We start from the raw sequence: 26,512 nt of genomic DNA on the forward strand, positions 1-26,512 counted from the left end.
CACACCGCCCAAATCACAGAAAGCAAAGACAGGGACTAGGAGAATGAAGAACTGCCCACTGTAGGAGAATCACAGTATCACAGAATGGTTTGGGTTGGAAGGGGCCTTAAAGATCATCGAGTACCACCCCCCTGCCATGGGCAGGGACACCTCCCACTAGCCCAGGTTGCCCAAAGCCTCATCCAGCCTGGCCTTGAACCCCTCCAGGGATGGGGCATCCACAGCTTCTCTGGGCAACCTGGGCCACTGCCTCACCACCTGCACAGTAAATAATTTCTTCCTTATATATCATCTAAATCTACTCTTTCAGCTTGAACCCATTACCCATCATCCTATCACTACTCTTCCTGAGAAATGAAAAACTAAAATTGGCAATGCTGACTTAATTTCTCAAATCTGGCATGCAGGTCTGTACTTCCAGTAAGCCTGGTGCTGGCCAGCAGATTTGACTTTTATTTTAAAACCAGATACATTTTAATTATGTTCCCTCTAGATTTTATCTTAATGAATTGGAAATATCTGAAGAGTTAATTAAAAATACAAACTTCATTTGATTCTATATCAAACCTGACATTATGATCTTTTTATCTACAAGGCAAGAATTATGTGGGATCAGAAGTCTGAATTTTTTCCCTCCTCCTTTGTTCAGTATAAAATCTTGTAAGCTTTTCTTTCAGTCAAGGTGAAAGCAATATTAAGTCTCAGAAGTGAAACTTACCAAAGACATGTAGTTCTGTGAAATCCTTGTCCTGTAATCCTGGCTTTCTATTCACCACCACTATTCAATATCCCACTTTCTATATAAGCTTCACAATGTATAAGCAGTTGATGAGATTTATTTGTTACACTCCTGTTTTCCTTCTTCATAAAAAAACTTTATCCATCCCTCCGCTCCCGGAGGAGTAACTCTGATGTCTGTGGTTGTTTCTGCTGGGCTCGCTAATCCAGCAGCTCTGTTGAAGATGCTGGGCTGTTGGTAGAGGGTGGAAAGCAAGGGAGGAGGAGAGTTGTGCTTGTTAAGATTTAGGACAACATATGTAGTGAATTTTAAAAACATTGTTAAGATCCAGTTAAATAATTATGAATAAACGTGGTTGATTGTGTGAGTAGAGATACTGGCAGGTCACTTCTGAAAGATGCTTCATGAATTAAAGCTTGACTGTAATACTTTGGACTTCTCTGAGGGACTAAACAGAGTTATTTCTGGTCATTTCGGAGACATGACAACAGATGAGATGGAAGTTGAGTCTGATCTATGCTAATGAGTCCTACATTTACTGTTTGCAGTGTTGCTCCTGATGCCTGTAGCAGCTCCATGTGTGTTTTTCTTACAGCCTCCGAGTTCATCTGTCATCATATTTTCCTCTTAAATAAATACCTTTCTGGATAGAAATGTTAAAAGCTTTCTTATTTGTTGTTAAGGATAAAACGACAGAGTATTGTTGTTGTTAAATATGTTCTTTGTCTCTAACCTTTTAAAAGTAAACTGCCTTTAAGGTGAAATTAAACATACAGAGAATTCAGTATGCAAATAGCATGCGCACCAGATGATCTGAAGGAAGCCTGCACATTTCCATAGAAAACAAATGTGAGTGTAGGAAAGCAGATGCTTTCTACCAGCAGAGTGTACATACAGTTCTCAAGAGGACCTGAACAGCAATTTATTTTCAGACTGCTGGAAGTATGCAAATTCCTACAGAATTAAATGTGATTTTTTTTTAAAAAATGGCATCTATTAAGGACAAGACAGCCCAAAGAGGCCATTGGGAACTTAATAATTTAATCAAGAACTTTAACAGGCTCAGCAGTATATCTAAAGTCAGTGACTCAAATGTCATCTGTTTTTAGCAAAGACATAAGTGGTCATGTTGAAAATATGTCTTTATGGAGTATGGCATTTGGAGTGTTTATCTGTGACCATGGAGAAGTACTGCAGTATGGTATGTATAGATTTTCAGATGATTCTCCATCAGAAAGCATCATCTGTTCACTTGAGCTGCTCAGAGGGTATAGTCAGCGTTACATCTGTGGTGTTATCACCAGCATTACGTCTGCTATTTTTGACTGTTATTAGTTTAACCCAGCATGCCTGGGTAAGTTTGATTCTGGCCTGACTCACATGTAATCACCACAATTATTAATTAAATTCTTACTGCTGATGTGGTTCTGCGTGATGGCCATGGGACTGGATGGATGTTACTGAGATTATTCCCTGAAGGCAGGGGAGTAGTGCTAAGTGTGGGGGCATAATCTGGCACAAGGGGTATTGCTGGCGATCTGGCAGCCAGCTGCACAACCATGGGGACTGTGTTTTTTCCTCCTTTCTGCAAAAGCACGGTGTTACTGGAGCGGGGACGAGCACACGGAGGGCAGAACTCGGGCTGGCCAGGCAGTGCTGCCTCCCCTCCTCCTCATGACCCTTACCAAACCCAGCTGCTCAGTGCATCCTGCTGCTTTTTTGTCTCTTAGCAATTCCATTTAATGACTCCATTTGTACAGAGAGATGCCCGAGTGGGGTTAGGGAGGGCACGAGATGTTGGTTTAATGGAATGTGCGACATCACATTTAGTACTAATTTTGGCTAAACATGTAAGGTCGGATGTGTCCATTTAGATGCACTGGAAGCGACAAGTTTTCAGGCCTTTTGAAAGCTGTCAAAAGGCAATGAAGGTCACTGCTCATATCTTTAGGAATTTAACTTCAAGCATTCATATATGACAAGGCTTGGCCAGGCTTCTCATGGCAGGAAACCCCCTGGAGCCTACCGAGCCCCACTGTGCTGGCGAGGTTTCATAAACATAGTGAGTGGCTGGGCTGTGTCACCTGCCTCTCATACACTCCAGAAGCGAGGAACAAAGTAAGCAGATCTAGTGTTATCTCATTGCAAAGCAGAAATACTTGACCCGATAACTAGAATTAACCTGGTCAGCAGGGGAAGACACTGCGATCACAAAGGTGAGATTGCCAGGTAAGGTCATCTCTGCAAGCAGAGTCTTCTCAGCCTTGTGGGTTATCTTCTTTGTACTCTGCCTGTGTATTTTAAAAACACAAATGAGTGCATCCTATCTGCAATACTCGTGCTGCCCATGGACTGGGCATAGAAGGTTGTGAAAATGTTCATTCTCTGGTGTTTTCCACTAGTTAAGAGTCATCGTCTTTCAGCTGAATAATATGTAATTTTCTTCTTCACGCAGGTTGTAATCCTTGGCAAACATTCTAGAGGCTATCACTACATGTTAGCTAACCTGGTAAGAACTTTCCCTTATTACAAGTATAGCTAAGGTATTACAGGGTAATATATTCTGTTCAGGTTGTGGTAACTTCAATCAGCAAAAGAGGAAATGCATGGATGAGTTCTTGGATTTTGAGAAATTACTTCAGAAAATACTAGAACTGGTATGTTATAGTCATTTGTACTCAATTATCGCCTTTCTTTTGTCTAAGAAGCTCATATCCTCTATTAATTTTAAAATAATTTAATTATATGTTTTCTACCAATTTGTATCCTCATAAATAAGATCCTTGATAACCATAATCTTCTATGTAGCATATTTGGAATTTAAACACTCCAGGAAGAATGATTGTGGCGTATTTGTGTATAAAATAAGCGGTAAAAAGCTGCAAATTAGAACAATTCCATGAAGTAAACCAGCCAGACTGTATAGCTGTTCTTTAGTATTTCAAAGGGTAGGGTGGTGCCTGTGTATGCAATGACCTACCAGGAGAAGACAGTACATTTTATCAGAGCTGCTTCTGGATTCTAGAATTGACTTTCAGGGTTTATGATGCCTTTGAAACACCATCTGCTAGAGTTCCTTAGAAAAAGTGTTATATTGTAATTGATCCTGCAGCAAGACTAATTTTGGGGTTCTGTGTCTATGGTGAGTGGAAAAAAAATGTTTTTCCAAAACTCACACTTTCAAGTTAGCAATCCCACTGTATCCATGTTTTGGTGTGATTAAAGCAGAAAAGACAAAATTGAGAATACCCTTATTTACTATAAGTACTGTATGACTTTAAGGTGTGCCATTCTGCATTAGAAGAACCAGTCATGATCTCTCTGATTAGTGTGTGCCTGGAATTGCAGGGGCTCTCACTCTGGGTTACCTTTTAGCATGTGTAACCGTTGACGTTCAGATAAACAAGACTGCAATCAAGTCATACTAATCAAAAAGATGCCAATTTACTGCCTCATGTATAAATAACAGCAGAGTAGGAGAGAATCATACCCTCCTGTTTGCAAGTGAAATGTTCTGCTGTGACAGAGAACTGCCTAGCAAGGATGCGTGGGCTTTGCCTCCGCAGAACAATTCGGGTATTAAGTGGTTTTCTGCTCCCAGCACTGAACCTTTGTGTGCACTTTGCTGTACAAATGGGATCGAGGTCTTTGACCAGTTTTCACCATGATGAGAAGATAAGAGGAAATAGTACTTGAAGTTTCCCCACTGTTTTCTTTCTGACCAGTGAATATTACCTACCACGTTGCCGCAACACAACAGGGCAGTTTTCTATCGCAAAGGTCTGAACAAGAAGACATTTTAAATTCTGCTCTATGCTTCTATCAGTTGTCTCCTTGGTAGAATATTTTCAGCTAACAAGGGAAATTAATCCGTTTCTTTTGTGCTATGCTTGTAGCAGGTAAAACTGAGCCAAAGAAAAGGGACTTTGGATGGCAACGGTTCTTGTTTTCTCCATGTGTCCTCCTAGGGCTTCACAGACATTGTTCTGGAGAGAGTAATGCATGGAGGTGCCAACATTACTGGATTCCAGATTGTTAATAATGAAAACCCAATGGTTCAACAGTTTCTACAACGCTGGGTGAGGCTTGATGAAAGGGAATTCCCTGAAGCCAAAAACTCACCATTAAAGGTATTTATTTTACCCTGACAGTGATGGAGGCTATATGAGTTGCTTTTAACAATTATTTGGGGGTTTTTAACCCCAGGTGTGTACATGTGTATGATACAGATCCCCGATTAGACTATGTTGTAACATTCATTGCCCTTCCAGAAGAAAGATGCAGAGGCTGTTAGTCGGATACACGTGCTCACCGTGGTGGCAGTTCTGTCATTGTGCAGTGGATATAAAAACTCTTAACTTGATCTTCTTCAGGTAGTCTTGGGATGGGTGTTGGGGTGAGTAGTAGCTCTGGATTCACTGGATTCACTGCTGACAGTTGCCCTCATAACCCTCAATGCCCCTCAGTGGTTAATCTTTACTTAACCACTCTGGATATTATATCTGCAACCAATAAAATTTTCAAAAATTTTTTGAATTAAAGTCCCAGGTTCACCAAAACTGTCATAGGTTGGGTGAACTAAAAGCTCCTGTTATTCGGAGACTTGCAATCTGTTACTGTCTCCCCCAGATTTTTTTTCTGCTTCAGCATCTCTGTAGTAGAGGGGGATGCTATTCACTGTCCAGTCAAGGAATGCACCAAGGATACTCTGTCCCATGATGGAAGTCATAAAATCTTCTAGGAGCACTGCTTATTATTAATAATCCTATTACATTCCTTCTTTCTCTTGGTCTTTTGGTGAGGCCTGCTCTTTTTCATCAGTACACACATGCGAATAAAACCTGGGACTGGTGGTGAATGAAGACTGGACTCGCTCCCGGTAGTCCAGTTCTCCACGTTGTGTATACTGACTGTCTCAGGGAAGCCAAACCTGTCTGAGAACCAGTCATGATGAGACAGTTCATCTCTTTCCTGCTTGATTTGGGAGGGACATGTGCAAAGTGATGAACAGATTTGGAATTTGAAATTACTCCAGTAAACTGGAGTAATGTCTTGGTATTAGTACAACAAAATCCAGGGAAGCGTAAGACACTAACTAGGAAGGAAAAATCTGCTCCAGTCCAATGCGTGGGGGGTTACCAGGGCAGGCAGGAGCACGGTGTTGGGCTAGAGACAGAACAGGAACCATTTATGAGGTCCCACTGCCAGAACGCCAGTGCCATTCAAAGGCATATTTTTCCATCCTTGGGATCATGTGATTTCTGTGTGGAAGGAAGGTTATCTTAATCCCATGCCATCCTGCAGCCTTGCTGACATTTCAGAGGAAGCAGAAAAAGGCAAACAGAGCCCCACAAAACTCGGATTAGTGTATTGTTCCCTGTTGATTAGGACCTAGGCTTCCTTTCCAAAGCTTCCTAGCAATGATGCAGAAGTGAAGATAAGTATCGTGCTAATCTTAAAAGCTCTGAAATATATAAAGTTAACCTGGGAAGATTTTATTCCACTTGAAAGCAATTTACCTTGAGGGAAAAATTATTCTCCATCCTTAAAAAAGAGTCTTAAGTATATGGTACAAACACAAAAATTACATTACCTTTCCACAAATGTACCACTCATTATAGAAATGTGCACAGTATTTGTCAATCAGACAAAAAAGCATACTTAAAAATTGATGTACAATATTTTTGATTAGGAAATAAAATTGCCTAGAGATTAAAGCCCTGATGTTTAATTTATTCTGTATTTTATCAGCCTTTCCCTTCTCTCTGTCTTTTTTTCTCTTTGCATGCTCATGCATTTATAAGTAGAATTCAAATAAAGTAGAAAATTAGATAGCTCTCTTGGCATGACTTGGAAGGGACTGCATTAAGGTTACTGACAATTGGTGCAGTCTGCTGAAAAAATTATCAGCGTGTAAGTTTTGTGTAGTGCTAGATTGGACAGCTATTACAAGATTTTTTTTTAATGCTAGAACAAATACCTTAAAATTACTATCTGATTCTATATTGTTGTGTGTGGATGTGATGTTAACTTACTAAAAGAGGAGAGGGTGATCATTGCAAAGCATCACAGGAAGAGGTAAAGGTGGGCAGGATCCAAAGAGTGCCTGTACCAAGATACAGCTGAAGGAAGAACCATCCCACACACACCCAGTAAGAGCTGATAAACTGCTGTCATTTAAACTCAGTAGGAATGGCTGCTGTGGAAACCTCTTCAGAATCCTACCTTTGCACTCTTTTTTATCAGATATGATTCGCTTCATCTGCATGCCTCGTTCTATGGAGATTTCCCAGGGGTTTATATCAAACTGAAGAGCTTGCAATAAGATAATGCACATTTTTTAAGAAGTACAGACCACCAGTTGTGCTATCCTGCCCTACAGGATGGAATTAACTTCTGGATTTACTAAGTCTTATCGACCAAGAAAATAGCTGAACGTGCAGTTGAAACTTGGATTTCCACCTTTCTAATTCATGCACAGGCAGCGTGTCTTCTGGCACTGACTCCGGTGTAAGGTTCCTCGGGAGCCAGGAGCTCTGCGGTATCACAGACAGGCAAGGGCAGGCACAGCAGTACATGCAGATACCCCTTACACTCTCTTTTTTCTTCGTTCTCTTACAACCACTGTGGAAATACGAAGGGTCAGTTACAAGGGGTTTGAAATCTGGTCTTACACAGTGAGTACATCCAGTTGCTCCCAGTGTGTACATGTTGAAGTGGTCTCCTGTGCCCAGACCCCTAAATTACAGGGATGCTGTGATGCCGGTGAAAACTGGTGGTGTCATGTGCAAAAGATGAAGAACTTTCAGACAAACATATAACTGTGGAAGAAATGTGAAAAAAACACCTCCATGTTATTTCATAGGCATTACTAAATGTATAGCATTGGGGGGTGTCACCAGAAACATATGACAAGCAAGGGGTGAAGTTGACAGCAGCATGAACAAGTCGTTAAGGAGTCTGGGGGTTTTGTTTTGTTGAAGAGTTGCTGCTACACGAAGCTTACCACCCTCCTCAGATTTATCGTGGAGTAAGAGAAGGCAGATGGGCAATTACCAAGGAGATGCGATGCCTAAAGTGTATTTTGTGATTACTTGCTTGTATAGCTTTCTTCTAAGAAAAGTAATCTGATCTATTCCTTGCTGCAGATGCTACCTAATCAGGATTGTGGTCCAAACAGAAATGATTTATGTTAACGTCAATTCAAAACTGTCTGTCTTGGCAATCTTGTTAAAAAGAAAAAGAATACTCAAGAATACTCCAAGCAAAAACCAAATATGAGCTCTTCTTTGCTATTGGTAGCAGTATGGACCAGCATGGAATTGCAGACATTTGTAGTGACCTCATTTAGATGAGCAAGCTTCCAATTAAGATTAAACCAGTTTTGTTATTTTGTTGCTATATGCTATGCAAAATTAAAATATTTTTAATTTGTTAATTTAAATATAATTGTTAAACTACATAAAGCATCTGTGGCTAGACAGAGACAACTTGTAAGCAGGATTCTTCTAAGAGTATTTTAACTAAGAGAAGGGCTAGACCTGATAAACCTGGGGCAATTCTAAGATTGCATTTTGTCAACATATTTTATTTGCATCAATTTCAGTATACATCTGCACTGACCCACGATGCAGTCCTAGTCATAGCAGAGGCTTTCCGTTACCTCCGAAGACAGCGTGTGGATGTCTCCAGGCGAGGCAGTGCTGGAGACTGCCTGGCTAACCCTGCAGTACCATGGAGCCAAGGAATTGATATAGAAAGAGCGCTGAAAATGGTAAGGGCAAACATACTATGTTTGTGTGTATTCCACACCAGCAGCAATTCTGCTGGGACCGAACTTGCATCCTACTCCCTGTACACAGAGTTTCTGTACTCACACAAACAGCTGCAGCTCCTCAGGAAAAAAAAAAAAAAAAGAAAGAAAGAAAGAATGAATTAATGACAAACTCCAAAGGATGGCTAAAATATATTCAATAGAGGGCAAGGCATAACAAATTAGCTTTCAAAACTTTGGCCGAAATCACTTCCCTCTGGCACTGGTGCAGCAGCCGCCCCATTGTCTGCATCAGAGCACCGAAAATCTGACTCCCCTGTGACACCCAAGCTTCCCACGAGAGTGAGGATGAGCCATTTTGCAAATGAACATCTATTGAGGGTTTCTAAAGTCAAGCTAAGGCTGGAAATCTGACTAACAGAACTAGTCTGGGTCTTCAGCATGTGTATTGTAAATCTTGCAGGGATACGTTTATTTATGGACTTAAACACACCTATGCAACTTTTGTAATTTGCCAGTAAAAAGTCAACTCAGATGGGCTCAAAGCAGTGGAAAAAATGTCGTTGGTCATAGCAATACTGCTGGATTTCAACACCAGCCTGAACCTTGACACAGTTTAGCCTCAAACCAGTTCTGATTCCTGGCACGGCTTTGTACTCAACCTGATTACCTTCTGCATGGCCTGTTTTTTATCCCTGGCACTAGTTACTGTGTGGGATCCTACCTCGCTTATGTCTCTAATTTTGTTGATTTTTAACTCTTTTTAGACTGCTATGTGTGTTAAAGCAAGTGACAACAGGAAAAATTGTATAATGTTTTTATAGCTATAAGAGACAAGAATATGGTCTGCTTCTGATCTGGATCAAATAACTCTAAACCAAACCTGTTAGAATCGATTTCATTAATGCAGGCATGGAACTGGACTGAGTGAGATCAGAATTAAAGCCCATGTTAGGTATAAACAAATCCTATCTTAATTACCTCTTTTTTTCAGTTACCAAATTGGAAGGATTATATCAGAAGGTTATAATGAGTTCAGATTATATGACTCTTAAGAGTGAGAGGGATGGTTCAGTCTCACATTGCCAGAGCTCTTTTTATGCCATTACGTCCCTTCCTAACAAATGCCCTAACTGCACATTCACTAACGTAGCATTACACACTGTTGAAGAGAAGTTAATTAAATTCAGCCTTCACAAGAGTTAAAGAATTTGTACTGTCTGTTTGAACTTAATATCCATCAAAACGTAAGACTCCTCTGAATGAGATGTGATGTATTCATGTCACCAAAGAAAACTAATGGTGTTACAGGACACTCCCTCATTCGGGAAAATTTATTTAAAAACACAATTCATGAGCTACACAAAGCCAGACTCATGACTGACAAAAAGTGCAGAAGTTTGTCTTTCAGCTGGTTGCCTTGTATTGTTTCAGCTGTTCAAAGTCATCTAAGTGAGGGTTATATACACTTCCACCAAGTGCTACCCACGATCATCCACGCTGCCTTCCAGACCTCACCCTGCCCATCGCAGTCACTCCCTCTACTCAGACAATGATTTTGGATCTTTGCTTCAGGAAAAAAAGCTTCTGTTTAACAATGTTTCCTCTCCAGTCTGTAGCAACAACTCAGATAAGAATATTTTTTCCAAGACATCCTTAAACTATCCTCTGCCAGCAGAAGGTTCAGTGCCGCGCTATAGTGGCAAAAAGGAAATGGATATACCTGAGTCTGCTTCCCTACAGCCTTGAAAACTGTGCATGTCTGTATTTCTAAAGCTGATCCTAAGACATCAGGTCAATGGCAGACGGTTTGCCTGGAGAGCTCTGGGCAGTTATAAATAGTCACTCCATTTGTGATTGCCTCCGCACGCTGCCACCAGCAGAGCTCCGAGTCCTGGGGAGTCTTCCCACCTGGGTGCAGCCAGGTTTTGAAAAGTGCTGATTTTTCCCACCAAAGATAGAAACAAATTGAATTTGAAGTCAAAAGGTGGCACGTCCACAATGCTCACATCTCAGTACACACCAGGATGCAGCCAGCCTAACAAGCTCTGCTGAGACAGTCACTGCTGTGCTAAGGGAGCCTGGCAGCTTCCAGCAAGTGCCAAAAGCAGGCACAGCAGCTCACATCTGGCTGCAATTATGTGTCAACTACCTTACAAATACTTTTGCTCAGTCTACAGTTGATAAAACCTTTTAGGGGCAAATTTGGCTTTCAAAGTTCTATTCACTTCTCTAGTTTTCTGGAGACGGGAATAACTCGCATGTCCTTCCAGCCCCTGAAATGATACGAACTATTTTAAGACAGGTTCTAATCTACTTACTGATAACAAAAAAAAAAAACAACAACAAAAAAAAATCACACTCCTTATATGTCAGTCTGAATTTGGCTCACTGGGTAATCTGGGGTCCAAGGAATTTGGGCTGTTTTATCTAGCCTTGTTCACCATAACAAGTTTGATTGCACCATCTCTCAACCATAAATAGCAGATCAGTCACCAGCGCTGAACAGTTCCCCTTTGACTAGTCTTCCATCACTTACCCTGTAACTTCTACTGCATTTTGCTAAATAGTAAAGCTAATTTACCCCTGCTGAAGTTTCAGACTGTTACCCCTTCTGCCTGAGATGACAGCTTGTCAGTGCTGATAAGTGATAAATGGAAATACCTCACTCTTCCATACAGGAAAGAAGAAAGATTTTTTTTCTTTGAAACAAAGTACTTCATACTTCCCCTTAAGATGATTCATGCGAGTAGGTAATGATAATGACTTACCGTCTGTACACCCATCCATCCCGACTGAGACCAGAACTCCATAAGCAGTAGAGACGATTGTCTGTGCTCATTCAGAAAAGACATTCATTCCTTTCTCCTGTGCTGGGACTGATCTTAAAATAAAGCACTTCCCAGAATGAGCAGTGATATGGGATTCTGGTCCATGTCACAAATCACTCTGTGCCATATTGTGAGGGGTTTAATGTGCCTGTGCCTCGCTGATGCTCCATGGTGTATCAGTGAACCCAGCGTGACTAAGCATGGCAGAATCAGCCTTTCTTACATTTAACATACGTGCAGGGCTAATTTCACTTAAATGCAGCTTACTCTGCAGTAGTGAGTCACCAGCTGAATACTAACTAACAAAGAAAATGTACAGCTGAAACTGAGAGAATTGGGATTGGGTTTGTTACAAAGAACATAACTGGCTGTGTCAGAAGCGCTGCAAGTCTCTTACATAGATAAAAATTGTGCTGGAGCTAGTGGGTTCCTGCAAAATGTAACAGAGGGATAAAATAAAGTGAATCTTTTATTAAGATGGGTTTTTTTCTGTTTATTCCCTTAAGGTGCAAGTTCAAGGAATGACAGGGAACATCCAGTTTGACACCTATGGGCGGAGAACAAATTATACAATTGATGTGTATGAAATGAAAGCTGCTGGGTCACGGAAGGTGAGTTTCAAGATATGCATCCCGATTTCACATCTTCACAAATATTTATTCCAATAATCTAATGAAACCATCCAGGCGCTGTAATAACAGAGCCCTGAGGCTCCATGCCTTCTTGCTGTCTTCCCTGTCCCAGGAACCTTGTTCTATTCTGTTCCTGGACCAAACCACTCACACTGCTTAATATCTTCATTGGTTTCCATGTCAACTTTAGACCTCATTTTTTCCCATAAAACCCTTCTGGAGCTTTTCCACTGCCAAGCATAGTATCTGCTGTCATGGTCCTGTGCTCAGCCCCATCTCCTAAATTCCGCTCCATCTTTCCCTTCGTCTCTGTAACAGGCAGTAGTGAAGCTGTAGCCAGTGTATTTTAGAAACCTTCTGAAATTAACAGAAGACAATGTTGGTTTTAATTAGGATTTGGTACTCATTCTCTTGTTTCCTAAATAAAGTATAGACCCTAAGTGAGATAGTTGCCTAGTTCTCTGTTATAGAAGAAATTTAGGGCAGATTTTCAAAAATCATTAGGTAGGCAGGGTCTCAGGAGTGTCGAGAGAAGAGTCTGTGTGGCCAAGGCATGTAAATCCCCCTGATTTCACCTGGCGATAGGTACCTACCTGCATAGTCACCACTGAGACTCCTTAAACCCTTCTGCACACATTTGATAACAAAATACCTCTGGCCATGGCCCAGCCATTCAGCTGGGTTTACAGTGCAGACAAAAGGGTTATTTCTGTGTTGTGCAGAGATACAAAAGCTGGTGTAGTAGCATAGTAATGTAGCCACAGCACCATGAAGGTCAGCACAAGCCAGCTGACAAATAGTCACCTCATGCTTGCTGAGGGTTTTGTATCCCCGACCGAAGATAACGCTGCTTGCTGTGCCTGCATTGCCAACGATATCTGTGCATCTACGCTGAAGCTAGCTCAGGCATGTCTGCAGGGGCTGTATCCACTGTCAGAATTGCAGAATAATATGGATAGAAAATTCAAAATCAAAGACTTCTGCCCAGAGTGCTGTGTTGTGTTCTTGTATATTCTTACTCTGCGGATACATGGGAATTTATTCCACAGGCACCGTGATGATGTGAATTTAGACAGGGAGAATTTAGTATGTATTTTCACTTAGATTTGGCTTGTATTTATTTCATGTGGGCTTGATAACTTTGTTTCTTTAAGGAAATTAAATTAAAGCCAACGTAATACTTTAAAGGCAAAAATATTGCATGAGTAAGAGTTACAAAGCCGTGTATGTTCTGACAGTAAATGTATGTCATGAGGTAACAATCTCCATTTTTACAGGCTGGTTTCACTTAGCTTTGGCTTGTATTTATTTCACGTGGTCTTGATAACTTTAAGGAAATTAAATTAAAGCCAACATAATTCTTTAAAGGCAAAAATATTGCATGAGTAAGAGTTACAAAGCCGTGTATGTTCTGACAGTAAATGTATGTCATGAGGTAACAATCTCCATTTTTACAGGCTGGTTATTGGAACGAATATGAAAGATTTGTGCCAGCATTAGATCAGCTGCCCTCTAATGACACTTCATCTGTGGAGAACAGAACTATAGTAGTCACTACCATCTTGGTAAGTTGTATGTTCTTAGTGTGTTTGTGTTTAGGAAACAAGACACAAGGCTCCTGAGGTGTGTTAGACACTTTGCCAGGAGGCACATGTTGAATACGATGTGACTTCAAGTGACTGAAAAGTTCCGTATCTTCCAGAGATGCACCGAGGGCTTGACCCTGCAAATTTCAATGTGTATCAACAACTTTACTCCCAGGAAGAGCTCACTGAGCTCAACATTGCGCTTTGCTGCTTCTCAGACACTTGAACTCCATCAAACCCCTCCCATAAGTGACGTTATTCTGTGTGCATGTGAATCACTGCAGGATCTGCCCTTCCTGCTGCGGGGCCAAATCCTGCACCCCTCACTCAGGTGCTGCTCCTGTAAACTCAACCCCTGTGGACTGAGTAAGGGTGAAGCCTGTAGAGAACTGCTCTAGCACAGGGTGAAAAGCAACCTATACCCAGGCGATTGCAAAGGAGTAAAGCTCTTCTGTGTCTCATAAACAGCAGCACCTTTGTCAGCGCCAACGCCTCTAGCAGATGTGCTCTGTACAGTATTGTTTGTGACTTTTATGCCTGTTACGATTCCACTAAGCATGAAGCAATTTTATGCTATTTCCTGAAGCATTGTATTTAATGCTCCTATGGATTTAGGGAGATATCATCAGCATTTCAGATAGAATTTTCCAAGAAGGCTAAGGGAATTCAGTGACAAAAATTGCTGCTGAGGATTTTAGCCTACCTTCCCTTAGGCTGCTTTGAAAATATCTCCATCAGAGCCCCATTCTAGGCCACGAGGGCCTTGGGAAATGATTGTGATGGTACAGGTGTTGTCTGTGTTAATTCTTTAAACACTAAAACCCAAGTTATTACCACAGTGATGCTGTTTGACTGTCTAGTCAGGCCTAATCCTGCAAACAAAAGTAGAACGTTGTTAAAGTGGAATAGTTCTGTTGTCTTCAATGGGTCCATACCAGGATTAAAATCAAGAGTATGTGTGGCTGTAGGATCAGCCAAGGATTTTTAAACTGCAAAAGTTTGTCTTTCTAATTTCTGTACCAAAGCAGGAAATATTGTAAAAACTTGCCAGTAATATAAACGATAATAACAGCTCTCGTTTTGTATGTTTTAAAGCTGTATTTTACTTTCATAGACTTTTGATCTTTACTTTTGTTTCAAAGGAATCACCGTATGTAATGTATAAGAAAAACCATGAACAACTAGAAGGGAATGAGAGATATGAAGGATATTGTGTAGACTTAGCTTCTGAAATAGCAAAACATGTTGGAATAAAATACAAACTGTCAATTGTTGGAGATGGGAAATATGGAGCTAGGGACCCAGAGACTAAGATATGGAATGGCATGGTGGGTGAACTGGTCTATGGGGTAAGTTTCTCTTAACCTTCATTTAAATGTTCTTTATAAAAAGTTATGCTCGAAGTTAATAATTGCAAAATAAAGATTGTCTGTTTGAATACCAACTTTAAAATTCCAGATATTTCTTTGTAGGGCCATTTTTATAGTCTACTTTTCTAATTGTTTCGTTACAGGAAAGTGTCACTTTTTTTACTGCTGTTCTCCAAATCAGACTCCACAAAATGTTGAGAAGTGGCATTGAGCAAATTTCAAATTCTTGTCTACAGCAGAATTTCCAGTTTGCCTTTCATGTGCTGCTTTTGCATTTGCCATGTCTCCTTTTTCTGTATCAGTCTTGTAAGTGCTGGGAGGGTACCCCTCCCGTAAAAGGTCTGATCCTATGATGCTGGCCGTTGTTGGATCACTGATGTCAGTTTGTGTTTGATCAGAGACTAAAGACTCAGTTAGCTCCATGGTTGCTTTTCAGGGTAAGAAGCAATGCAGGTGTGATATCACCCACATCTTTTTTCTTTTTAAACCCTGGATTTGGCTTTAAAAATTAACTGTCAGACAAAAAAAAAAGGCTAATTTATTGCATTCCTCTTTATATTTCTATATTGGGTGTACACTGCTTTGTTTAGTAAGAACAAAACCAGTCGGGAATTGCCATTTTGGAAACTTCTTTGAAAATTAGAATTTTGGAATACAGATAAACCAGATGGAAGGGGGAAAAAACTGGCTTTGCGGAAAAGACTTTACAAGCTGATATTTCATCTTTGCTTTTTTTTTTCCCCCAAATGCTAATGAGATGATTTGTGATTCCGCCCAAATCTTTACAGTTTATTTTTAACAAGCTTTCCTTTATTAAAAATATCTGAGCTGAAGTGAATATTTCCATTGCTTCCTTTTGTTCCTTGGCTGACTGTAATTTCTAAAAGTCACCTCAAAATTTCCTTGGGATAACATATCATCATTCTTGCAAAATGTTTGGTGAGATAATTCTTTTCAAATGAATCAGCCTTTTTTAAGTAATTGCTAGATTTGCATAAGTTTTCTTACTCTGGAGTAGTCAGTCCCGGTGCCTAGTTATATACTTGGTAGCCTATTCGACTTCAAAATATTTGATATAAGCAACAGTGTTTTTGTAGTATTGTGTTAAGGGGAGGGATGGAAATCTGCTGATTAGAGAACGTAAGCAGGGTCTGGACTCCTGGGTTCTATCTTCGCTTCCCTGTTGCACTGAGGTTTGATATTATGCAAATCTTCTGAACTTCCCATGCCTCAGTTATGCGATTTGGGAAACCGCTGTTACCTCTCTTAGAGAGTACAAGAACATTCAGAACCTCTAAAGCAAAGGTTTACTTCACTTCCAAGCGTAATAACATTGCAGTGGAAACCTAAATCCTCAGTTTCCCTGCATGTGGTTCAAGAAGCATCAAGAGTATTAGCTGTAATTGGGTCCTTTTGATATATTTGCAAGTAACAAGCAATGGAACAGTTTATTCACTTAAAAAAAAATAATCATACTATATGCAAAAGGCATGACGAAAGATGACCTGAAATTACCGCTGACAGCCAGGGCACAGGGACCATCTACGCCAGAGGAGGAAAGGTGTGGTATGGGCTGCTGCCTCTGGGACTTGGGCCAAGGAACATCAGCCTGTGCAGCTGCTGGATGATGCAAGATCCATCTGGATAAAGGGCCACAGAAATGATCAGAGGGATGGAACACCTCTCATATGAGGAAAGGTTGAGAGATTTGGGGTTGTTCAGCCTGGGGAAGAGAAGGCTCCGGCGAGACCTTTTTGCTTCCTTCAACGGCTTACAAGAAAGATGGGGACAGACCTTCTAGTAGGGCCTGTTGCGATAGGACGAAGGGTAATGGTTTTAAACTAAAAGAGGGTAGATTCAGACTAGGTCTAAGGAAGAAAATTTTTTGCGATGAGGGTAGTGAACCACTGGAACAGGTTGCCCAGAGAGGTGGTAGATGCCCCATCCCTGGAAACATTCAAGGTCAGGTTGGACGGGGCTCTGAGCAACCTGATCTGGCTGAAGATGTCCCTGCTCATTGCAGGGGGGTTGGACTAGGTGACCTTTAAAGGTCTTTTCCTACCCAAACCGTTCTGTGATAAACAGGTTGGCTGCAGCTGCCTTTTCCACAACCCCATGGGATGAGCTGAGCACAGAGAGCTCTGCCTCCTTAGCATCAGGCTGAGCCCTGGCCACTTTCCCTTGACCCAACTGTACTTGTGACCATTCCACACCAGCAAAAAAAATCCTTGCACACACCACCATACATTAAAACAACCCCAAACCTACCCCACTATTGTCATTTTCCCCTGAAAAAAAGGTCTGTTCCTTTATATTCTGAAGCACAGTTTTCATCTGTGTTTTCTCACTAATGAAAAATTGAGGGATGTTTCCCTCCCTGACCCCCAACAGCTCCTTTTCTCGTGCTGCAAGCTGAGTTACTGAAGCCTCTTCGCTGCAGTGCTCAATTATTCAAAGGTCAGCTGCATCCCTTGAGGTCTGACTGTAGACCCAGGTTAACGCCTGCAGCCCCGCGCTGCTGAGCCAGCTCCCCGTCCTGCCCAGCTGAACTCCGGAGCTGGCAGGCTGCACAGAAATCCACCTGGCTTTCTGTAAGCTGGGAAAACAGCCCCTGAACTCTGAGTACAAACCTCCCCAGCCCTCCAGACCCTTTCCCAGCCCTGCTTGCAAACATCATGAAATACCCTTGGCCTCTTTCTCCATCCGAGAGGGGGCTGTGTACCATGCTCACGAGGATGTGCACAAAGCCCTTTGAAGATGAAGAGTGCTCTGGAAGTGCTAATTATTTGGAGCAAGTGCCTCATTTACGTGCTGACTTTCCTTTATCTCTCAGGGGCTTAAAACTCTATTAGGGAACTAAAACTGTACGTTACCCCTAATGCCCCTGTGAGCCTTGTCTGCAAGATGCTGTCATATTTGGCTCCTCTGGATTCCATTTTGGGAAGACAAGAGGGAGATTAGATTTTAAATGCCTTTATTAGCATGTATAGAAGTCGGGCATGGGGGGATAAAAGGGGCCTGATTGGTTTTGGTACCGGTTATCCGGCAGCTGAACCAAGCTGTGGCAGCAAACACAATTTTTTTAGATTGCATTTGTCTCAAGTGATAAACAGTGACTAGTCATTTGTCAAATTCAGCATATTCCTGACCCAGCGAGCTTCTCACTGCTTCCGCTGGGAAGTCTTACCAGGCTTTTCAAGCGCTGTGCCCTTTTTAGCGTAGCCCCCATGCCTACATCTCTTGATAAAATTGCTCTTAAGACAGTCATAGAAAGTGAATGGCATGTCATTTTAATGCCAAAACCCTAATTAACTGTAATTAATGTTTAGTTTGTGCCAGTTCGTTGTTACTGTTGCTCTTGCTTCCTGTGGGATGCGGTGTAGAGTCAGGAAAGAAAGCGCAGCCGGATCCTCGCAGCCTGCGTGGGAAGGCTCTGAGTGGAATGGCGAGGAGTGGGGAGGGATGGGATGGGGCTCAGTGTGCACCGGCTGTACCCAAAGCAGCAGGGTACTGTGTCACAGCGCTGGGGTCCTGAGGCTGACCGGCACAGCCCTGACTCCAGAGTAAGACTTGACGGAGGTCTGCCATGGGCTGTACGAATGAACTGGTTCCAGAGAAGGGCTTGCTCTCTGGCAGCGTAGGGATGGCAGCCCTGGAGGCAGGGCTTTCTGGCAGGGCAGATATTCCCCAACTCCTTTGCTTCAGACAGGAGAACCCTGAAGTCTTGTTAGAGAGAAGCTAAAAGGGCCTTGTGGTTTGTTAGCAATTTTCAAATATTGGTGGTAGTAGTAGTCGTAGTAATGTTAGTAATAATAATTAATAATGAGAATGAAATTTGACATAAAAATGAAATTGATTTGATTTTTCATAAATCAAAAAAAAGGTCAGTTTGAAGAAAACCTTAATTTTGATCTTTCACTCTCACGGAGTCAAAATAAGACTCTACTTCCTACCTGAAAAAAAAAAACCAAACCCTACCAATTCAAGCACTATTATTTTTTAAACTAAGAGAAATTTCTAAAACATAGTGGAAACTTTTGACAGAATAAAAGTAGCAAATAGGTAAAGCTCTTTTCCTGGACATTTTAGAAGAGGGAAGTAGCTAAATCATTCTCAGTCTGGCAGACCAAATCACTGTTTAAATCTAACCAGCAAAGCAAACCAGCAAGGCAAACGCTGTCCTCCAGTGATCCACCCGCTAACGATGCCGAGCCCTCCACGCGGGCTGATGAGCAGCCTCACCTCCCGCTGCGCACACCCTGGGGGGCCGGGGCTCGGGGCTTTGTACCCCCCAGCTGCCCAGCACTAGACAATGGTCTTTTCTCTTCTGCAGGGTAAGCCTCTTTCTGTAGGCTTTTATTTCTCCTTTCCCTTTTAAAGCAGGCTGCTGTTCAGCCAGGGAAAGTCTTCCCTCCCTGGGCCAGGCGCTTTTCACATCACTGAGACTAATTGACAGTGGGTTTAACACAGATCTTAATTGTAACTACAGATGCTTTGGGAGTGGAAAGAGCAGCCAGACCTTCCAGCCTTTAAAGCTCTCCTCAGGTAAAAAAAAAAAAAAAAAAGTCTTTATAAAAATTTTTCAATATGTAAAATAGCACAAAGGAACAGAGCAGGGATGTGGAGGACAGACAGTCCCCTGCACACCGGCAGCCTCCGCAGTCTGTCCGAGTGGGACCCCCTACACACATCCCTGCCTTTAACAGGCAACCAGCCTCTCTGGCTCTCCCAGCCACAGAAGACAGACTACAGATGGCATATACAGCCTTTGAATCGTAGCGGAGAGGAAGATTAATTCAGTTCCTGTTTCTCCCCAAAACGTCCCACATGCTCTTAGATTGTGCCGTGAGTGGGAGAAGCTCGCCCGACACCCCTGGCCCCTGGTTTCTGGAGGAGGGAAGCCCAGGTGCCAGTGCCCAAAGGCGGCCGTGCGATGCTGCTGCCCCGCGGCTCAGACGGACCCTCACCCCGTGCGCGCAGGGACAGATGTGGGGTCCCTGCCCAGGCAGTGGCTGAGCCACGGTGGCACCGTGCGGTGGGACAGGACCACGGCTCCGGCACAGAGCTGAATGGTGTCCAAGCACAGGAAGAAGCAGCGCACGTATGTCTGCAGCTCAAAAAGCAGATGTACCCTTAATTTTTCCATCTGCATCCAGTAGCAGCGTCTCAGAAGGAGCTGTGGGCATCCACATAAGGCATGCATAGAGATAACGTTGACAAACTGCGGCAGACAAGGCCAACTGCAGTTTTAACACCTTAATACCTTTTATAACACTCAGCTGGTACGCATTAAGGCTTCAATGCAGCATGTTGCTAGTCAGATATCGGCTGTTGGTTTTGAATAAGTGTGAGCTAATGTGTTAAAAACACATTGCCCCATGACCTGGCCTCTCAGCCCACCCCGATATCCTTGGGTGTACTGGACTCTCTTTATGTGGTACTGTAGGTGGTGTGTTGCTCTGTCTGACACCCTTTTCTCATACCTGGAAACATCAGACTGCACTGAAAAGTCCTAAAATGTGCTCAGAGTCAGTCGTCCTTCCAGCACAGTCTCTTCTGACGCCGCTGTGTGCCTGCGTTCGGCACTTCTGGGGTGCCGAGAGGTTTGGCTCCTGATGGAATGGGGCAGCGTCCTCTGCATCAGTCTGCACATAGCTGAGCACCTGTCACACAAAGGTCTCGCAAAGTGACTGTAGCCTAGACCCACTTCTTGAAAAGTGACCCATTGGCAAAAGAACTGGAAGCGTGAATGGCCAGAAGCACGTATGGGCAGGAGCAGAGCTGGGGTCTCTTGCCTTCTCTAGTGCATGGCTTTGAAGTTCGGAAGACTCATCTTTACATCTGTAAGCAGAATTCAATCTCTTCTTTTGGATTACAGAGGAGGAACATCTTATCGTTTTTCTTTCTCCATGTAGAGGGATATTTCCATTTGCTATTTTCCCTCCCTCCCCTTAAGAGTCTTGAGGTTTGCAGCCCCCTGGGGTCAGTTTGAACAGAGTGGGGACCGCCTCCGTGCTGCCTGTCCTCCCTAAATCCATCCTTCCCACGCGAGTAGGCGCAGACAGAACAAGCCTCAGAGGAATCCATGACATTTCTCGCCTGGCTCAAATGCGGTGAGGATGATGTTTGAAACGCCATTAGTCATGAGTGATTAGCAAGCCTTAGTTGTTGAGGTTCCTCAACGCCCCCCTCCAGTTCTGCTCAGGGAAGGGCATGGTTGCGGTTATGGTTGTGTTCTTTGTAACTGAGCTCCATTTTTATGGGTTCTGCTTATCTGCAGCCATAATAGGGAGGGAAATTCACAACTGTGATGATCCTTTAGGGTACTTAGAGCTCTCCATAAGCTCTCAATTTCAAATAGTATATCTCTAAATAAATAAGCCAAGAGCAATCTGGTTTTTTTAACCTCTCTAGTGCAAATAATATTCAGCGAGGTGGTGGAGAACCAGGCTCGGGTGCTGGATTGTAGCTAATCCACTCTCAGTGCCCTGGTTGTTGGCGGTTTCCCAAGAGCTTGTGTCTGAACCCATGCTTGTTCCCTCTGCAGAAAACAATTGCTGCCATGTTCATTTAAGGTATGAGGGTGTTTGTTGGTGTTTCCAACGTGTTGAACACCTATCAAAAATGGTAGGGAAGCAGAAACACAAAAATGGATCAGAAAAATAAATGTTTATCCCTTCTAATATTAAAATGCAATTTTAAATTATTTACAAAGAAATCCGTACTGTATGATATGGTTGAGGACATGATAAAAATCAAGCCTTTAAAAATGGATTTGCCAGGGCTTCAGCACAGCATCATCTTCATCCCCTTAAAGGCCCCACAGGAACATCCTGCATGAACTCAGGAGCTCACAAAGGAGATCCAGACTTTATAGCACGCTGCATCAGCACTTAGGAAGAGCTCCACTGTGGCTACTTTGGCAATTAAAATATTACTTTGGGAGAACTAAATTTCTCCAAGTCCAGGAAAACTCTACAGAAACTAAATGCTCTTCTAGCTGAAGCAGCCTGTTCCTTCCTTGAGGAGCTGTTCCAAGGCTGTCTGTCCATGTACAAAGTGCCAGGCAGTGAGGCACCTGCCTCCCACCTCAGCTTCACGTCACGTGGAATCATTCCTAAGTCTCTGCAGGAGTCCTGATCTGTTAAGCTTGCTCTAATAAGGATTAATTTGTAAGTACCTCGTTAGCTCACCACACAGTTCAGTGGCCATGGTCAAAGTGCTTAGTCTTCCAGCCAGCTGTGGACTCTTAAAGCAGATATTGTGTACATGTCCCCTACTTACTGACTGCAGATATCTAATATTTAACAGTAGCTCAACAAGCATCAGCTACAAGACAAATATCTGTTTTGGGGGAATTCATCAGTGAACAAGTTCCAGCATCATCCAGTCCCTTTACCACACTCACTTTGTGTCTCCCAAGTCTCTCTTACTTAGGTGATGAATACATTCATCTGCAAAGCCCATAAACGTGTCTCCCCAAGTCTCTGTATTATTTAGGTGGTGAATACATTCATCTGCAAAGCCCATAAACGTCCAAAGGCAGATGGCAATCAGGTGAGGGTTTTCTCCTGGAGGAAAGCAGTCGCTCAGGGGGAAGGGCAATGTCCTGGGACATGTGAACATCCAAAGGGGCAGAGGAGGACACCTGGGAACATGACTCCAAGGGGCTTCCCTACACAAGTCTCTGTATTATTTAGGTGGTGAATACATTCATCTGCAAAGCCCATAAACGTCCAAAGGCAGATGGCAATCAGGTGAGGGTTTTCTCCTGGAGGAAAGCAGTCGCTCAGGGGGAAGGGCAATGTCCTGGGACATGTGAACATCCAAAGGGGCAGAGGAGGACACCTGGGAACATGACTCCAAGGGGCTTCCCTACATCTGCAGGCATCTGGTTATTGCAGGCAGGGAACTTGTGCACAGACCTTGGAGTTGCATGTGCCAGGACAAAATGTTGAGAGATATTCCGGAGTTGCTGGAGCAAAGCTAGAGGTGGTGCGTGCAGCTGGGTGTGTCACAGAGGGAGGCTGGATGGGGAGGGGCCGCAGGGGGCCAGTCCTCAGTCCCACCAGCCTGCCATTAGCCTCAGCCTTAAAACGCCGAGGAGGTGCCTTGGGCATGGTTGCACGGTGCCTGATACTGAGATTAACCTCATGAGAAGCCGTTTCTGCTTATGAATCTTAAAAAAAAAAAGTCCAAAGCAACTATCTAGGAGGAGGAACAAATGAGATATTAATGAAAGTCACGTACATCACCATCAGATTTACATCAAGGCATGTTCAATTATTTTATGTCACAGATTCTTACCATTTCCTATTAACTTTTATTCAAGCTTATACTTAATCAGGTTTTATTTTTCCACAAGAAAGAGATACATACTTACTAGTGGGAAACAAAAATCTGATTTAAAAGTGCACAGTGGTTTAGATGCTGGTAAGTTAAACTTTCCCTAAGAATTGTTTATTTCTTTCTGAAATCCTTAATTAGCAACAAAAGGCCATCTTTAAAAGTATCAATGACATGAATAGTTAGAGTGTTTAAAATAGAAGATTACAAGAAAGTATATGTAGGTATGTAAACTCTCATAACAATAATTTTTAAATTAAAACCTTAAATTAAAAGGGTTGGTTTTTTTAACAGTCTAGTCCCCTCTGTTGCAAATGCTGACAACTCCTTGAGTACTTGGCTGGATCAAGGCTAGGTTATCTAAACAGTATGACTTGAATCTTTCTGGCATAGAAATACAGATACAATTAAATATGTTGAAAATCTATTATGGAATGCTATTTTTAATCAGGTAACTAAGTTTTTTGTACTTCACATTCTTACCCTCCCATGGAATCTAGCAAAGACGTATTGATTGAAGGGAAGGGTGTGGGTTCAGGGCACACCAACACGCTGGTGAATGACAGATGCAATGAGATGGGATTGTGCTTCCAGATGACCCAGCCTCAGAGCACAGCCGGTGTTATAGATCTATAGAGCTGGTAGCATACATTATACTGAAAAATACTACTTTGCATTCTTCTCAGGTAACCCAGGCTATTTGCTTCTCAGGGACTCACAAATCTGTATTAGTGTTCTTCAGTGACCACGAAAAGGGTGGGCTGTCCGCTTCCTGTCACCCCACTATTCTACCATCTTCTATCCCTTATTGCAATGGGGTTTCAAAGGAGTATATGAGTGGTAGTGCCCAAATGCAGCTGAAATTCAGTGACTGATTAATTCTCTTAGGTTCCTTTTAAAGATCCTGGACTAATCAGTAAGGCAAAAGAACATGCTGAAAGAATGGAAAAGAGAAAATTAAAATAAAACAAACTTATAACTTGCCCAAAGTCTTCTAGACAGATGGATGGATACAGACATTACTAGAAAATGACATTGGTTTAGTTGCTATCTCCCTGTCCAGTTCGCGCAGTGATTATTCATCCATTTTAACTTAATAGTTTAACATAAATACATGTTGGTACATATCTGCCTCTGTCGTAAGACCCTTGCACAGATTTGATTGTAATTTTTCTTGTTAATAATTGTGTATCAATATTGCTTAGTCCTTCAGTGACTGCAAAATAGGCTGCAAAGAAAATGTTTCGTACTCACTCTTGTAATTTATCATCTGATTCATTAGCCTGAGACTCTAGATTGTGATTAGGTTGCAACTGTTTTGTGACTAACTTGGGTTTGTTTTCCCTTTTCAGAGAGCAGATATAGCTGTTGCCCCTCTCACCATAACATTGGTGCGAGAAGAAGTCATAGACTTTTCCAAACCCTTTATGAGCCTGGGCATCTCCATCATGATCAAGAAACCTCAGAAATCTAAACCGGGTGTATTCTCTTTCCTGGATCCTTTGGCTTATGAAATTTGGATGTGTATAGTCTTTGCTTACATTGGCGTCAGCGTGGTTCTTTTCCTAGTCAGCAGATTCAGTCCTTATGAATGGCACTTGGAAGACGGCAGTGAAGAACCACGTGACCCTCAGAATCCTCCTGACCCTCCAAATGAGTTTGGAATATTTAACAGCCTTTGGTTTTCCCTGGGTGCCTTTATGCAGCAAGGATGCGATATTTCTCCAAGGTTTGTTCCATATCACTCCATCACCTTTTTGCATTTTATGGTCATTTGCTGATGCCATGGTGCATATATGTTACTTTTTTTTTCAAATTTCTTTTTAATTCCAAATTTTTTGACATTCCATTCAGTGCTGAGCATCATCATCAAGCCACCATGCTTGCTAACATTCACCTCCAGAGTGAGTGGCATTGCCTTAGAATGCCGTTTATGCATTTCTGCCTAACTTATATACACCATGTTGAGGCTGTAAAATGCATAGGGTTTTCTGTTTTCAGCAATGCTTGGAGGGCTACCGTGTTTTTGCTGCATATCTCATTTTACGGTCATCTCCTTGGTGCATAAAATATATTCTGCTTTGCAAAATAAGAAATATTTATTTTAAAAAATCACATGCAACAGCATTTTAAAACACCTCCACTCCCGTCGTGGCTTCTGCTAGTCTTTTTACTTTCTTTTGTGCCTGGTTTCTCTAGTTTTGTTCTTCTTGATCCTTCCTTTCATCTATTACTAATCTGCTTACCGCCGTCTTTCATGTGTTCGGTTCTCTGTATGTGCCCCTCTAACAGTTATTGCGTTCTGCCCTGTATGTGTATCGTTATTTCAGTCCAGTCTGACCCATCGTCCTTGTGTTTGTAGTCAATATGGTCTGATGAGCATTGCCAGTTTCCATAAAGGTTTTTCTTGTTCATTAAGGCAGTCTTTCTGAATAAGGCTGTAGTAAAACACGTTTGATATTAGTTACAATTTAACAGAGAGCACTGGTATTAACTATTGCGGAATTCAATTTCTTTTTTAAAGAAGCACTTTGAAAATCACCTGAGAATAGTGAAGTTCTCTTTAATTGAACAATGCATACCACAGATGTTTTTTAAATAATATATGTGATGTTTCTACATTTACACTGGTAAGATACTTGGGTGATGTGCCTGTGATAAGCAGTGAAATGATCTAGTTTCTTAGTGATGGAGCACTAGTTATATTTTGTATGACGATATTTTAATAACCAGTTTACAGCTATTTTAATTATTAAAACTTAGTACAAACAGGATGCAATTTTTCCCTTTAACAAGGTTGCTAGTTAAAGCAAAAGACGCAGATTTTTTTCTAACTTAGCACTTGAAATACACCTCTCCGCTCTCCATATTTGTCTGCCCTTTTCAATACCTGAATCTTTAAAAACTACCAGGTTTTACTGGTCACAGAATCACAGAATCACAGAATGTTAGAGATTGGAAGGGACCTCGAAAGATCATCTAGTCCAATCCCCCTGCCGGAGCAGGACACCTAGATCAGATCACACAAGAACCATGTAGTGGTAGGGATCTTGGGTAACCTCACTGAAGCAAGTGACAAAACTTCCATGAAGTTTGATGGAAAGGATCATGATGTTAACTGTTATAATGTAATAATGATCCTTTAAGTGCACAGTCATTGCACATTCAAATCTCCGGACGATCACGGCGAAATCCAGGACTTTCAGAGGTACTGGTGCACGCCAGTTGGTATTT

General features: G+C 42.1%; 1 protein-coding gene across 1 annotated transcript in view; it reads left to right on the top strand.

The window, feature by feature from the left end:
• The window catches only part of GRIA3 (glutamate receptor, ionotropic, AMPA 3), a gene marked incomplete at its 5' end in the record, with an annotated part of 84,795 nt that overhangs the window by 14,918 nt on the left and 43,365 nt on the right, over nucleotides 1–26,512 (top strand). Inside the window, 7 exons of the mRNA XM_010075539.1 lie at nucleotides 3,195–3,248; nucleotides 4,708–4,869; nucleotides 8,346–8,513; nucleotides 11,851–11,955; nucleotides 13,434–13,541; nucleotides 14,705–14,911; nucleotides 24,631–25,007. Of these exons, the coding sequence (XP_010073841.1) occupies nucleotides 3,195–3,248; nucleotides 4,708–4,869; nucleotides 8,346–8,513; nucleotides 11,851–11,955; nucleotides 13,434–13,541; nucleotides 14,705–14,911; nucleotides 24,631–25,007 (1,181 nt within the window). The remainder of the gene's footprint in view (nucleotides 1–3,194; nucleotides 3,249–4,707; nucleotides 4,870–8,345; nucleotides 8,514–11,850; nucleotides 11,956–13,433; nucleotides 13,542–14,704; nucleotides 14,912–24,630; nucleotides 25,008–26,512) is intronic.

The sequence above is a fragment of the Pterocles gutturalis genome, unplaced genomic scaffold, assembly GCF_000699245.1.
Source record: "Pterocles gutturalis isolate BGI_N339 unplaced genomic scaffold, ASM69924v1 scaffold431, whole genome shotgun sequence".
Taxonomy (NCBI): domain Eukaryota; kingdom Metazoa; phylum Chordata; class Aves; order Pterocliformes; family Pteroclidae; genus Pterocles; species Pterocles gutturalis.